We start from the raw sequence: 15,689 nt of genomic DNA on the forward strand, positions 1-15,689 counted from the left end.
TGAAATTTTAAATAGTAATCAAAATTGTCAATATTTAAACTTTTATCTTTAAAGATTATGATATGATATATTAATTGAATATTTTACTCTTTAACATTAATCTTATATTAATGTCATTACAACGTGAATTAATTTTTCAATGAAATTTAAATATTTCAGGGACTAATCTATCCATACACAATTACAATTACTCCCATATTTATTTTTGAAGTAACAAATTTTTATCGGCAACTTTGTTCATCAAGAATATGACGTTATATGGGATCAATTAAACTAAATCACATATTCAATTACAATATCACATCAAAATACATAATAAAAATTTATATAAAAATTATTTTGATTGATATTTTATAATTTAAAAAATATATTTATCAATTTACAAAATTCAAATACTAATTTGACCGATATTTACAATTTCATATATTAATTTACATATTCACTCATTATTCTATGAAGCTTTTGTGGTTCTAGAATTGTTGTTTGAATTTTCTCTAGAATTAGTCTCATGACTTCAAAACAAAGACACTTAAACCCTTGCACCAACTTTATTTTGTCACAATAAACACTTTGTCAACACTCTACTGCCGCGTCGGTTATACGTATTTATTGTCACGTGAGCAATAAGCTGCCACATTCACATCATAATTCAAAATTAGTTGACTAAAGGTCAAAATTGAGTAATTTAAAATACATAGGAATCAGGATTATCCAAAATAAATAGATAAGACCAAAAATACATTAAGTTATTTTTAAAATTTGGTATCTTCGAGTGTAAAATCTTAAGTTAAAAACAGAGATTTGAATAATTTTTTTTTAAACTTTCTAGAATAAACAACTTTTTTTTATTCCTATGCATGTTAAATCCGTCGTTTTAAATTGAAATTGTTAAAACGGTTAAAAATAATTATTCCTATGAATGTAAGGCTTTACGTCAAAAAAATTTGTTTGTGTAGTTAATTCATGTACTCTATGAATTTTTTTAAAATTTAATAGTGAGACTAATTAAATGCACACCTAACCTATTTAAAAAATGTGTAATATAAGTATTCCAAATAATTGCAATAACCTTACAAACGTGACTACTACAACAACTAACCTAAGGGTGCGGTTTGATGAATTTTGAGATAAGGGAAGAAGAGGGGATAATATTTTAAATAACATTTATTTGATTAAGCTTTAAGAGGATTAAACCTATTTTTGTCCTTGTCCATTTTGGAGGAATTAAAAAGAAAGTGAAGATCAAAATAACTTTTTTCTTTGTTTTTTCTCTTAAATAAGCATGACCCAATAATAATACATGTTATTTAATAATCTAAAATTTCTTATAAATAGCAAGGGATACATACTACTTGACAAAGATAATAAATATATAATTGTATTCTTTTTTTGTTGAAAGGAAAAATTACAAAGAAAATTTGAAAAACAGATCAAGGAAAAGATATTCATTTCCAATAATCGACAAAGAGAGAGAATAAATTAAGAAAGAAAATAGATAGTTCAAAAATACTAAGATTTTCACATATTAAAGTTAATCAATTTATACACGCATCCATTAATTTCACAATAGACAATCTTAACTATTTTTCACATTCACAAGAGAAATGGTTTCTAATTTTATAAATAACTAATAGAAATTCATAAAATCGAGAATTATATTTAACGGCATTTCGTAAAAAAAATAAAATAAAATAAAAAACATAAAACATGAAACGTAGCTGAAGCCATTGAATATAGCTATCTCGCATGAACCGAAAAACAATACTTACAATGATGAGAAACACTTTGAAAAGCTATCATCACTTTCACTTTCACTACAACCCAACAACAATTTTCCATGGAAAAACTTTCCTCACATCACTCTTTCACACCCTTCTCAATCCAAACCAAAACCAAGTACATGAATGGAAATCGAACACTCAACAACAACAACAAAACCCCGAGTTTCAGATTTCTCATCCTTGGTCCGAATGGGTAGATTTGATGGAATGTTTGATCAAAAAGGGTCACTTCAATGCAGAGGGCAACCCATTTCTGAATCCTCATTTGGGTTCAAAAGAATGTAATCTTATTAGAACTGCTTGCCTCAATTTTGGTAGAGACCATTCTCATCTTTTAAGGTAAATCAAAATGAGTTCTTTTTACATTATTTGGATTTTTTTGTTGATTATAATGGTGAGAGAAGTGAGAACGGATCGTTGGTTTGTTTTGTTTGTGAAAGGGTTGGTTTTGAATGTGACATTTAGTTATGTAGACAAGGTGTTTGTGTTTAGAACTATGTGAGGTTGATAGTGTAATTGACTGGTTGTCTTGTTTCAATTCACAATCACTTGGGCCCTGTTTGGATAAAAAGTTTAATTAGGAGCTTATCATATAAGTGTTTATGTATAAGCTAGATAAAATAAAGTCAAACAATTTTCATAAAAGTTATAAGCTGTTTTCATAAACTATCATGTAGAGCTTATGGAAATAAACTGAACATCTTATGAACACGCCATAAGTTGTTTCCATATACTCTCCCTAAGCAATCTCACAAGTGTTTATGCCAATTGATAAGTTCAAATAAGTCAACTCAAACAAGCCCTAAGTTTGGATTGGATGAGCTGATTGAAAGAACTGTAGCGTGGAAGGATATGTTTTATTACTGGTTTTGTCTGTTGATTTTTGTTGTTATCGGAAGTGCCGGAATTTGGGTACAGAAAGAACATCCAATGTTATCACTACACTCAATTCATTAAAAAAATCGTCTCTGAACTTGTTGGCTGCATATTATTTGTAGTTCATTGAATTGAGTGGTACTAGAACTTTGACTTTTAGTTCAGAATTTACCCTTGTTTAGCTTTGTGGGTATAAAGGGGGAAGAACATGTGTTCCAGACAAACTTGCTAATTGTTAAGGCAGTGAGGAAATATCTTCTTTGCGTACGCTGGGTTTCTATTCCCTAAAATAATAAAAAAGATGGAAAAATGGGAATGTGTAAAAGGTAAGTTTAGAAAGGATGTTGATATTAGAGTAATAGCTGTTGCGTGTGGAAAAGCACATCACATACTTGATGCTTTTGAGTTTGATTGTGAAAAAAGAAAGAGACAAACATATGTGAATTGATTGATTGAGGATAGAAATACTTCAAGATTATGAACACCATCCACATGGACATGAGCATAGTTTGTTTCATTTCAGATATATCTTTCTTTTCCATGTTCAATGCTATAGACATTTTGTGCAAAACATTTTAATATCAAATGCAGAAAACTATAAAAGGAGTCAGAGCTGCTACATCTTAAAATGTTTATTCCAATCACGAGGAAATAAAACAGTGTGATTTTTCTAACCTTTCTATATGTCATTGATCATGGCATAATATTTTAGATTACATAGCTGTAGATATTAATCACAATCATAACATTGTACTTGCTAGAGAAAAGAAGGCTTGGTATTTAAGGATTAATGACAATTTCTTGCTTATACAGTTATGTCGATGATGTTTTTCTCTCTGTTTTTCTTAAAAGAATAATTAATGCTGATTTGGAAATGGTAACTTGTGCAACAATTTTATTTTCATTTCTTCTTGTTGCAAGGTAAACATAATTTGCTCAAAAGTAATTTTCCAAATGACTTTTTCCTGCCAGGTTTTTGTCTCGAAAAGATATAGGAGTTATTGTAACGTTTGGATGTCCAAGCTTAGATAGGAAAGTGGTCAACTCAGGAAAGCGTCTGAGAGCGCATGTCGGCATGGATGAGGGAAATGTTGGTGATGACCGTATTTCTACTGTCATTTACTTCGGTTTATTGTATAGTTTGCAATTTTGGCTTTACATGCAAACTCTTTTTTTCCTTACCTTCAATTCTCTGGTGTTTCAACCAGGTGTGCAGCTCGTGCAATTTAAGGGGGAACTGTGAAAGGGCATTCGTGAAAGCACGTGAAGACGAAGGTGGAAGAACGGTGGATGTTATGCGTATTATTATGACTTATGGGCTTGACCCAATTATTGGTTCAGTAGAGAACAAACCGTCTATAAATAAAATGGTAAAAGAATCTGTGAGAAGACTGCTAAAAAAGATAGTAGAGTGCAGTACTGAAGACAAAAATCATAACTTTCCAGACACCACAAAGGTTGATGTCCAAGAAGTTCATCCCAATCCACAAGTTAAGGGCAAAAAAGGCGTTCCGATGAAGCAAGGCGACTGGATTTGCCCCAAGTAGGCTTTAATTCATTCTAGTAATCAGTCATTGTAAAAAAATTGCATTATTTTCTCGTACAGTTGTTTACGTTTTCGTTTCGAATTCATTGCTAGATGTGATTTCCACAACTTCGCCAGAAATATCAAGTGCTTGCACTGTGACAGTTTCTGTGAGGAGAAAATTAAGCAATTGCAGGAGGACAACAATCATTTGCCTTTGAAGAAGGGAGATTGGATATGCAACAAGTAATGGCTGTTCATATCATGTAGCTTAATCTAACTAGTATTAATAGACTATTTGTTATAGCTTTTTTAGAAGTAAAATATCTCATTTAAAAAAAAAAGGAGTTTTATCTGTTTTCTTACAGATTTTTAAAACAATAATGAGAACTTAATAATTGCTTCAAATGAGAAGTTGGTTTTAGTAGCTTCACTTAAAAATCATTATTTTCTATGGATTTTTTTTTTTAAAAAAAAGTGATTTTCATTGCTAAACAAACACAATAATTTTTTTTTTTTTAAATCTCTATAAGTAATATTTGAATTACCGAATACCAAATTCACTTTTTTTTTTTATAATTTGTAACAAACGGGCCTTAATTTCAAAGTAACACTATTGATTTGATATCTGCAGATGCAACTTCCTCAATTTTGCAAGGAATACAAGATGTTTGCAATGCAAAGAGGGGCCTTCAAACCGTCACATTAATCCAGGGGAATGGGAATGCGATTCGTAAGTTCTTAATATTTTGTTTCAGTTACTTTAATTATTTTGTTTTACTCTTTACTGAAATTGAAACATTGTTTGTGTAGGTGTAACTACATAAATTTCAGAAGAAACATGGTTTGCCTGAAATGTGATCATAGAAGACCTAAGACGTCAAATGCTTCAAACTCTTCCCTTCAACCTCATGGAGAATATAAAAACCACCATGAGAATAGCAAACCAACTTTTGCAGGATATCGCTTTGATAGTAACAAAGAATTGCCAATGGCATCCGAAAGAAAGAGCAGGAACAGAGATTCACATATATGGAGATTTGTAGAAGATGGAATTGAAAATCACAAGTACTTAGAGAACTCAAATGAAACTTCGGAAATTTTAGATTTTCCTATTGCTGGAGGTAAGACTGGTATGCCTAAAGCACAAAGAGGAGAAGCTTGTAAGAACGAGCTGCCAAATCAGTGCAGAAAGCATTCATGGCAAAGTGATACCGATGACGAGTTTAGTTCTTCTGATAACCTGAGTTCCGACGATGAAGAGATGGCCGAATGGTTTGGAAAGGGTAAGAATGCAAAGTAGAATTCCAGTAAGAGAGATTTTGACCATACTTTATTTATTTATTATATGAAACATTGAATTTTATGGCCAATAGTCGAATCAATACATGTAAAATACTTGTAAGGCTTTTCATATTGTGTTGAGTTGTGAGGATAGGCTGCATTGAAGTCTTGTAAAATTTGGGTATTTTGACAAAATTTTATAATGATTCAACACTTAATAGATACTGTTTCATATGGTTTACCAAGTGTACACACATCCCATATCGGGTAGACTACACAAACTAACATAACAATTTATTCAACTTACTTCTAACTTTCTCAAAAATATGTATACTAAATTAACCAATTCTCAACACACCCCTCTTAATTCTTAGTTCAGATTGGATAATACATAACTCCTAGTTTGCTCCTGAAATCCTTGAATGTTTCACTGCTCAATGGTTTAGCCATGCAACTTTAAAATTTATCCTGCAGTATTCCAAAAACAATCTTCCTTCGTTCACCCGGTCCCTTAGAAAGCAGAACCTAGTTTCTATATGTTTATTTATGATACTAAAAAAAAAGTGTTTACTTATGATGTTGCGATGTATTCAGCTTCTCATGAGACATTTTCACTACTGGTAAGAGATTGGTGTTGAACCAAGCATACACACATTTTGTAGTGCTTCTTCGATCACTTTTTGTCTCCACACCAACCTGAATCAGAACAACCATACAATTTTTCTTCAATTCCACTCTTTTGATTGGGTAATAAAATTCCATAATCAAGTATCTCCCATATATATCACAGGACTCTCTTAGCAGGTAGCAGATAGATGTTTGAGGTTTTTCCATGAATTTACTTTTAGCCCAATAATACTAGATGAGGCCTTGTGTGGCACAAGTACCTCAAAGATCCTACTATTTTCTGAAATGTGTTGCATCTACTTCTTCCTCACATCTCTCTTTCACAAGTGATAAACATGTTTCAGCTGGTGTTAAAGCTTAATTGCAACATCGGTTATCTAACATGGAATCACTCATGAGTCATGAATGAATCCTTTCAAGTACTATCATTTTATAATGCAACTAATTACAGCACAATCATCAAACAGAAAATTCAACAACAATCCAGCCTCATTTCAAATTATTAGATTTATTTCACATTATTAATACTACAAATTTATCTTAAAAGATAAAAATATTCATAGTTTGAGGCATCAATACATCAAAACAATCATAAAATAAATATGTTAAATACACTACTTGTTTTTTGTAATTAATTTGAAAATGATAGAAATGACTAATAAAAAGGAACGAAGATTTGTTTTTTTCTAAAAAAAAAGGGGACAATGATAATAACTGATTAGTGTAATGACTTGGTAAGAATAGTCGTGATCTAAACTTGAATAAAAATTTTATACATAAACAAGATTTCTCTATTTAATTTTGGTCTTAACCCTCCATGGTAATCCAAAGTTTTCCAAGAGCGTTAATTTCACTTGAAATAAGTTCAGAAAACACAAAAAAGAAAAGGCAAAAGGTAAGATCTTATAAGATTATTATATATAATCTTGTTAGTAATGTAGATATAATACGTGTATACCTATTATTTTCGTATATTTATTCAACACTTTATTTTATCTTTATCTCTTTTTTTTTATTAAATCACTGACATATCATATCTATCACATCACTCTCTTTATTTATTTATCTCTCTAAATGTATATTAGGTGGATGGATATCCATCAATAATTTTTCTTTTCATAATAAAGAGAACAATGTTTCTTACATACTAAACAAGGAGTAAATAAAAGTCCATCAAAGATATACAACTTTAATAATTATATTAAAGTATAAAAATTAGACCCAAAGTTCTTATCAGTCAAATTAGAGTCTCTACACTAAGTATTTTTATAATGAATTTGCCTAATAAAATGCATATTTAAAAATGAATTTGAAGGACAAAATATCATTCAACAACTTTAAGATAAAATCCCATTTTTTATATGAAAGGCATTGTACTCCTAAACCATAATTATGTTTTACAAGTTAACACGTGTACAGTATATAAAGTACAATTAATGATTCATATTCATATGACTTCAAAAATTTCAACTGCTTTTCAAAATGCAATCTTCAAGGAGGATGTTAAATTTTTTGAAGTCATAGCAATGACTAATTCTGTTACCCAATGCTGCTATGTTTCTGAGAATATTAAAAAGTTGTGATAAAAAAATAATGTGGAAAACTGATTTTAAAAGTGTAGAAAATTGTTTTGATTTAGCTTAAAATTATGAAATTATTTGGGTCACGTATAATTGTTTGTTAGAAGTTTGAACAAATCTAGATAAGTCAATTCTTCTTACTTTTAACAAGGACATAAGCATTTATCAAGTTCCTTGTCACCATTTTCCAAAGTTATTTGATAAATTTTTGGTCTCTCACCAAAAGCTATATTATCAAAATAACTTTGAAATGACAAAATTATATTTTGAGAGAATTGAAGATTCTTTTGACACAATAAAATAAATATAGTTTACATTCTAATATAAATCATTAAAAAAATAATAAATACACTTAATAGTATACTCATAATATCAAATATAGTCAAAACTCGTATCTCTTACACATTATAAAAAAAATTTAAATCTTTGAGATGTTGTATAAGATAGGCCACTGCCATGATGAATAAAATGGTGGAAAATTTATTTTATTTATTTTCTTTGTTCTAACCTGTTAAACATAAAATGTGATAAATCCCTAAGTTATTTCCTTTCATTCATTTTCAAAATGTTAACAACCAAGTTCAAGATCGTCTTACTCTTAAAGGTAAAAAATTCCAAAATACTTTGGAACATAAAGCTCAAATCTTTAAGTTTAAAATTTTGAAATTTTATCACAAAATAAATTTTAACACACAACTTTGAATCTAATTGTTGAACATAAAACATAAAACTTGGGTTTTTCATAAACTTATGTATAAACAAAGTGCTTAAACTCTTCATAAATTTTAATATAAACTTAGAGTTTAAAACTTTTGTTTTTGACTTTAGAATTTAAACCTTTTTATAAAGATAAATAAAAATAAACTTTAAATTTGAAACTTTTATAAACATAAATAGAAACTTATTAACATAATAATAATAATAATAATAATAATAATAATAATAATAATAATAATAATAATAATAAAATAACAACTATCAAGAAAATATATCAATAACAAAATGAGATGAATGCTAAAATATTATGAACAAGAGACAATGTGTGTAAGACCCGCATTTTCTTCATTAGGGTCAACTTTCGAGGACGAAACTATTTAAGGCAGGTAGAATGTAACACCCAGATATTTTATTTTATTTTTACATTTTACCTTTATTAGGAGTTGAGATAATTATTCTATAAATGGTCGGTTACTTGTAGTTACTATTGTAGTGTGTTATTTTAATTTTTAATAATAATAATAATAATAATAATAAAAGGAACGGTTAAAAATGTCTTAGTTATTATTAATAATAATAATAAAAAGAATGGTTAAAAATGTCTTAGGTTGAAATATCAGTTTCTCCGTTTAATACCACGTTACCCAGTTTAACGTTCCCCACGTCTGGCTTAAGGTTCCCAACTCATGCCTTAACGTTCACTCCTAGCTTAACTACCTCCACTTCTGTCAACGTTCTCCGCTCCACTTCTGTCAACATTCTCCACTCCACTTTTGTCAATGTTCCCCACTTCTGGTTTAAGGTTACCCATTGTTGCGTTCTCCGCTTCTGGCTTAACTTTCCACTTGTGGCTTAAAGTTAATCCTTTTTGATAAAAATGAAACAAAGACAAAACAGACGTCTTCCATTCAAAAAACAAATATAAAAAAAGGGTTTATGAGAGAAAAGAGGGAGACTACTTTAGTAGAAAAGGCAACCACCAAAAGAGAAAAGAGATGAGTAACTCCATTCCCGAATTTGTTAAACCAGCATCAGAAAATCATCGACTGCGCATTCGTTAACCGTTAGATCGGGCTGATTTTCGGACAGCAGGTTCACAACATTCAGACCCATGTTTTCAACGATCGGATCGGCGAAATGACGTTCAAAGAGGGAGAAACCGTGCTCGCACAGAAGCAGGTGTGAAATGAGTGAGACAAGAGTTTGTGAAGCATAATTTTAAATATAACTCTAGTAATGGTAAAGGCATCACTCCATTCGCTTTCCTATTTGAATTATATGTGATATAAATGTACTGTGATGCTAATTATTGGTTTTGTTTGTGTGTTATCTTTAAAATGAATATTTAATTGTTGTGCTTGATATGCTCAGATTGTGGAAAATGAATGTTACATCATACGTTGTTATAATGGTTGTGTTTGACATATTGTGGTTATTCAAGGTGATTACTTTGGGTCTAAACTAGTTTGGTTTAGAACAAAGTTGAATGATTTTGGACGTTCTGATTAAGTGATCTATACTGTTACTAACAAAAGTGTCTACATTCATGCATTCATAGTTGTGTGGTGCGTCCATAATTGGTTGGAGCCCACAGATCCTTGCGGGGATGTTGAGCTAGTGGTGTTGCTTGGAAGGACCCACGAAGCTCGAGTTAGTGGTGTTGCTTGGAAGGACCCACGAAATGCCCTTGCGGGGGAGGTGATATTCCGGAATCATGCATTAACATATAGTCTAACAAATAGGATTTGTGCATTTTTGATTTGTATCTTTAGTGCGTTGTGATTTTTAACTGTTAAATGAAATATATGAGTTATTTATATTTTTGTTATAACAACTATATATGTATGCATATCTGCTCTGTATTTGTTATTTGGAGATGACCCTTACATTTGACAGGACGTCACATATAGTATTATTTGAGCGAATAATGTCACAGTCAACCTAATAGAAGGAATGCGAGAAAGTATAATAGCAGTTCAGTTGGAGGCTCCGAGATACTTCTGTATTGGTGTTAGACTCGTTGGGTGAGTTTTCCACAAGTCCAAAGTTTATGACCAACTAGGATTTATGCTTGGGTAGTAAAATATCAATAGTTTTGGCGATAGGAGTCTCTTTTGTTCAACGTATTAACTTTACTTTAGTGATTGTAAATATTTTGATTCTTTATTTTTGAAATATAATTAAAATAGTTATTAAATGATTTTAGGATAAATGATTATTTAAGATAACCTTAAATAAATAAAAACAAATCTGTAATTTTACATTTAGAATTTCGGTAGTTAATGTCCCAAAAAAAAGCGGGATGTTACAATGTGAGTGAAAGAAATTAAAGTTCACATATTTTTTGTCATGAATACAGGAAAAGAAAGAAAAAAAGCCTCATCACAAATTTTTCACAAACACACTAATATGATAAAGGAGGGAATGAGGTCTATTTATATGGAAGGGGAGGGAGGTAAGACTGTACAGTCCAAGGGAGAGGGGCATTGTGTTTGTTTTGCAATTTGGCTCTTTGGTAAGGTTAGATCGGTCATTTATCTCTTATTTTCTTATTAGTAAATAAATGTCCCTTTCACCTATCTTATACAATTTTTTTTATGTTTTCTTTATTCTTTTTCGGATAGTAAATCAAAGTAATTCAACCATGTAACTTGATTACTATAAATTCTACTGATAATTTTTTTTCAAATAAAAATTTATAACAAACATTTTAATATAAACTTTTATGAGAGAGGAGAATAATATTCTTGTAAATATATTTTCTAAATATAATATAAATTTCGTTTAATTCTAATTATGAATATTACTTCAAGCTATAATTAAATTATGAATTTATTTAAATATATCTCATCGAATAAAAATCAATTGATAGTCTAACATACGACAAACTTGGTTAGAGATTATAAATCCACCCCAACTCAAATAAATTCAGAAGTCATATTCAAGTTTTTGTTGAAATTTAGTTTGTTTGAAAATTAAATATCAAGTAACCTTCAATTGATTTTTTAAATGCGATAAAAGTTCATTTACAAAAAGTTTATCACTACTTGATAGCATCTAGAAAGTCATGAATTACTAGTACCTGGTTTTTCAATTTAAGATCTCACAAACAAAAATTTCAATAATTGGTCAAAACAATAAAAAAGATTCGGAAAAAGAAACAAGTTAATAAAATTACTCTAAAATTATTCTGTTTTAATACTTTCTACCATGAAAAACATAAATTGGCTCCATAGAATTTTCACTCAAGAAGTCTCACTCTAATTTTTTTTATTGGTTACATTTTTTTTATCAAGGATATTGTACTTCTAAGAATTTAAGTGCCTTTAGATTTCATTATACCCCTATTTCACATTTTACTAAAACTACTCATTTTATCTTCTTTTTTTTTTTTAAATAAAAAAATTATCCTACCCTATCATCTTCAATTTGTGTTTCAGACAACTCAAAATTTTCTGTTTTCTAGAAAATCCTTGTAGTATGAGTTTGTGTGGATATTAGAAATATAGAAGTCGGCTAGAATTTAATTAACTTGTTAATCTTGTCTTTAGCTCTATGTAAAGAGCAAAATATAATTTTCATTTTCCATTTTCTTTTATCAATCCGCATGGATTCTAAAGAGTTTTCCTCTTTATCAATCATTCACGTTTATTACAAATTATTGAATCAAAAGACATATTTAGTGTGAGCAGCAATACATGATCAAAGGTATGTATCAGAATGCATAGAGAAAAAGAGGAAAAGCACAAGAGCTTGAAGAACTTGAAAGAGTGACGAACTTTCAAGTATCAATTAAAGTAACTATCAACAAACAGAATTAATTAACACAAACTCATTCTTACACGTTGAATTGAACAAAGATCATTGAATGCTAACAACCACTACAATTTACTAGCCCAATGCATCTTTGATTTTACTATAGAATCCGCAAAATTATGACAACTCACCAGGATTTTATCAATATCACCACAAAACCAAACATGCATTCAATCTGTAAGTACCTATTAGGAAACATAATTGACTAACGTAAAACAATTGTAATATATGAAATTGCAGACTTTCCTGCTATTTGGGCACAGCGAACTAAACCAAACTGTATTGTTCAGGTATGAACATGTGGTTAACGACATTCGAAAGAGCATATTATGTACTTTGAATATCATAAACTTATGGATGAACAAGTGTGCTTCTATTAATACATATACAACACCTTTATTCATCAATATGTATTTGCATAATAAATGTTAGCAATGCAGTGACCATTTTATAAAGTTACTTTCACATTAATATTACTAGCAACCAGTGCTACATGTACATATCACTTTCTGAAGTAATTTGTCAACGATTTACCATCAAGCTCTTTCTTGAAGAACCTTGTCAGAAATTCGATGAGTGTGAAATCTCGATAAAGAGCTGGTTTCTCTGTAGATGTTAGCTCTGGTAAAGGTCCAAAGAGTTTCTCCCTGTTACCCGGGTTGAGGAAAACGGCAACCGAGACTCGTGGCTCATTAGAAGGATTGGCTAATACCCGATGATCAGCACTCTTATACTCCTCATTAGAAATTATCTGTCACAAAATAATGGATTTGAGAAATCCACATTAAAAAAAGAAAGGAAAATGCTTAGCATTACAAAAAGAAATGGCACAACACAATTACAAAACATCTCATTGGCCACTATGTCATGATTTCCGTCAAAACACAGCAAACTTTTCTTCATTCCTTGAAAAATTGATGTATCCATTTATGCAGTTCATGTGTAAAATGTTTGGTACTATACAGCGTTACTCATAAAGAAAAGGCAGAAGGAAAGACTGTATAACGTTTACTATAATCTCGTTAGAGTAGAAATGTAACCAAAATTCTTATTGGTTGCAGTTAAATATTCTAGAAATATGTTCGGACATGTGTCAATTTTCTCCCCTAAATTCTCAAACATGCTCTGTATATTTATCCATATGTGCAATGTATTTTCTGCCATTTTTTTCCTTAGTGTTGAAGTTGTGGGATTTTTGAGAAAAGGAGAAGAGAAAATAATAAGGGTTTGAATATTTTTTATTATAGTTTTGTGCTAATTTGATTACAAAAAACTCAATACTAATACTTATTTATAGAGAAATATAGACTCAATCATAAATCAAAAACAAATCATAATAATAATGAGAGATATTCTAAGATATCTCTATGATTATAAATTGATCATAAAAAATAACTCAAGATCTAATATAATATAAAAGATATTTTCTAATATTCTAACACCTAGATCTGTGTAGGGTTGCACAATAATTACTAGTTTCCATGATGTATTTTCCAAAGAAATAAAAATAAAATGAAGAGAAAGATATTATATTTAACCTGAAGTAAATCACCAATGTTGATAACCAAAGCTCCATCAAGAGGCTTGACATGAATCCAACCCTGTTGGGTCCTAACCTGTAATCCACCAATATGATCCTGCAACAATACCGTCAATGCCCCTGGATCTGCATGGGAATTGAGCCCAACAGTAAGATTAGGTTGAGGGCAAAATGGGTAATAGTGGCCAACCATCACCCTTCCTTGGGACAAACCCATTTCCGGCAGCCTTCCTGCATCTAATCCCAACCCTTCACTCAACAAACCCAGCAAAATCTCTCCTACACGCACCACTTCTTTATCCCACTCCATCACCTCCTTCCTGCACACCTCCGGAATCTCTTTCTCATCCACTGCGCCTGGTCCCATCTTAATCTGCAAAATTCCATTAAAATATCAAGCAGATGGCATTTAAATTCTGAACATTGTAACAAGTCAGATAATTTAGTTCCTTAAACTTTAAAATAAAATTGAATTTGTCCAGCACAATTTTTTTTTGAAATTTCTAACCTCCTCATCACGCTGTTCCTTTACTCACCCACCCCAGCCATTAAGTCAACCTTAAAATTTGTCGAGCACATTGGTATAGTTGGATTGATCATTTTAATCACTGAACTTGTTATGAAAGAATGATCTGATTGAGGATTTAAAATTTCAGACAAATTTTTTGAACATGTGGGATTCGAGCCCCGATACCTATATGGGAGATAAGTACCGTCTGTCTCCACACATTCTCACTACCAATTGAGCTGCACGTGCAGTAAAAAATGAAGGGGAGGGAAATAAGGAAAAACAAAATAATATTGAGAGTTTGTGAGAGGAGACTTAAGAAGAGAGTAATGAGGTGGAAGTGAGGGAGAGTAAGAATTAGTTATTAGTGAGAGTACTGTTTTGCTGATATATAGGGAGTGTCGGAGAGAGAACTCATATGATGGATACAATTTTCTAACTGTCAAATCAAGATCCGTTTATATTTAAAACAAATTTATTATTTTAAAATTTAATCTTTAAATCTGAACTTTCCGAAACTCTTGACTGCATGCAATCACGATCCAATGGATAGCTAGAACTTTTTTCTGCAACTGGTATTATCATCTGTTAATACATATAATTCAAATACACTGTTAAAGAATACATTATATGTTTTATGTGACGCAATCTTCAGTTTACTGCTTATTGAGAATGATTGGACCAACCCTCAATTTGAATTATCTCTACCCATAGATGATCTATCCATCAATAAAATTCTTGCAACTTCCAAGATGCAATTAAAATAACTATCGACAAACAGAATTAACTAAAATTGAACACACTTGTGATAGAAAATGTGACCTGAATTGTGTCACGCCAGCTGGCAGCTTTAGAATTAAAGAGATCAACATTGGAAATATAAGACACGCCCGTCCCCATCTCCCTACGGTACACCTCCGCCCTCTTCTCCGCAGGCGATTCATGAAACCCTTTCACAGCACCAATAACACGTCGGAGCAAATCCACCGGCACACCATGGTTAATTACCTGAAAGAATCCCACCGTACTCGCAGCGAAACGAATCTGTTCAACGACGGTGGCGCGTGAGTTTTCCAAAGCGGATAGATCAATCGTAGGAATTTCCGGTTCGGGTCCGGATCGAGGGAGAAGATCGATTAGGGTTTCTTGCGGGTGAATGAAGAAAGGAGGGATGGTTTTGATTCCGGAGTCGATTAGGCCTTTTACTCCTGCTTTTGTTTCGTCGAACTGTTTCACGGCTTTGAGACGGTCGTATGGCGGAGAAGGGGTGGCGATTGGTGATGACATTGTTTTATTGGATGTGAAATATCAGAGGAAAGAATGAAGAAAATTTTGGAGTTGATGAAAGAAATATGTTGAGTTGAGTTGAGTAGTAAAAGTTGTACACTCAACGTAACATGGATTGATTTTGATGTTTCAAAATGGACTTTTCTGC

At 31.1% G+C, this 15,689-nt stretch overlaps 2 protein-coding genes across 2 annotated transcripts; one reads left to right on the forward strand and one right to left on the reverse strand.

Moving 5' to 3' along the window:
• Positions 1 to 1,695: 1,695 nt before the first annotated feature.
• On the forward strand, positions 1,696 to 5,716 carry LOC101488524 (uncharacterized). The gene is made up of 6 exons (XM_004498201.4): positions 1,696 to 2,120; positions 3,630 to 3,747; positions 3,866 to 4,200; positions 4,297 to 4,428; positions 4,817 to 4,915; positions 4,996 to 5,716. Exons 1-6 carry the CDS (start codon positions 1,747 to 1,749, stop codon positions 5,483 to 5,485), a joined length of 1,548 nt encoding a protein of 515 aa, XP_004498258.2. The 5' UTR covers positions 1,696 to 1,746; the 3' UTR covers positions 5,486 to 5,716.
• Positions 5,717 to 12,433: 6,717 nt separating this feature from the next.
• Positions 12,434 to 15,666, reverse strand: LOC101488870 (1-aminocyclopropane-1-carboxylate oxidase homolog 4-like). Its single transcript, NM_001364960.1, has 3 exons — positions 15,077 to 15,666; positions 13,745 to 14,119; positions 12,434 to 12,957 (listed from the first exon to the last, which is right to left on the reverse strand). Exons 1-3 carry the CDS (start codon positions 15,539 to 15,541, stop codon positions 12,709 to 12,711), a joined length of 1,089 nt encoding a protein of 362 aa, NP_001351889.1. The 5' UTR covers positions 15,542 to 15,666; the 3' UTR covers positions 12,434 to 12,708.
• Between the last annotated feature and the right edge of the window lie 23 nt (positions 15,667 to 15,689).

This window comes from Cicer arietinum, chromosome 4, assembly GCF_000331145.2.
Source record: "Cicer arietinum cultivar CDC Frontier isolate Library 1 chromosome 4, Cicar.CDCFrontier_v2.0, whole genome shotgun sequence".
Taxonomy (NCBI): Eukaryota; Viridiplantae; Streptophyta; class Magnoliopsida; order Fabales; family Fabaceae; genus Cicer; species Cicer arietinum.

Coding starts and splice junctions, on each gene's coding strand:
- LOC101488524 (XM_004498201.4), top strand. CDS start 1,747: ATGAACCGAAAAACAATACTTACAATGATGAGAAACACTTTGAAAAGC. Junction 3,748..3,865: donor TCGGCATGGATGAGGGAAAT/GTTGGTGATGAC, acceptor TGTTTCAACCAG/GTGTGCAGCTCGTGCAATTT. Junction 4,916..4,995: donor GGGGAATGGGAATGCGATTC/GTAAGTTCTTAA, acceptor TTGTTTGTGTAG/GTGTAACTACATAAATTTCA.
- LOC101488870 (NM_001364960.1), bottom strand. CDS start 15,541: ATGTCATCACCAATCGCCACCCCTTCTCCGCCATACGACCGTCTCAAA. Junction 14,120..15,076: donor GCTGGCGTGACACAATTCAG/GTCACATTTTCT, acceptor GGAATTTTGCAG/ATTAAGATGGGACCAGGCGC. Junction 12,958..13,744: donor ACATTGGTGATTTACTTCAG/GTTAAATATAAT, acceptor ATTTTGTGACAG/ATAATTTCTAATGAGGAGTA.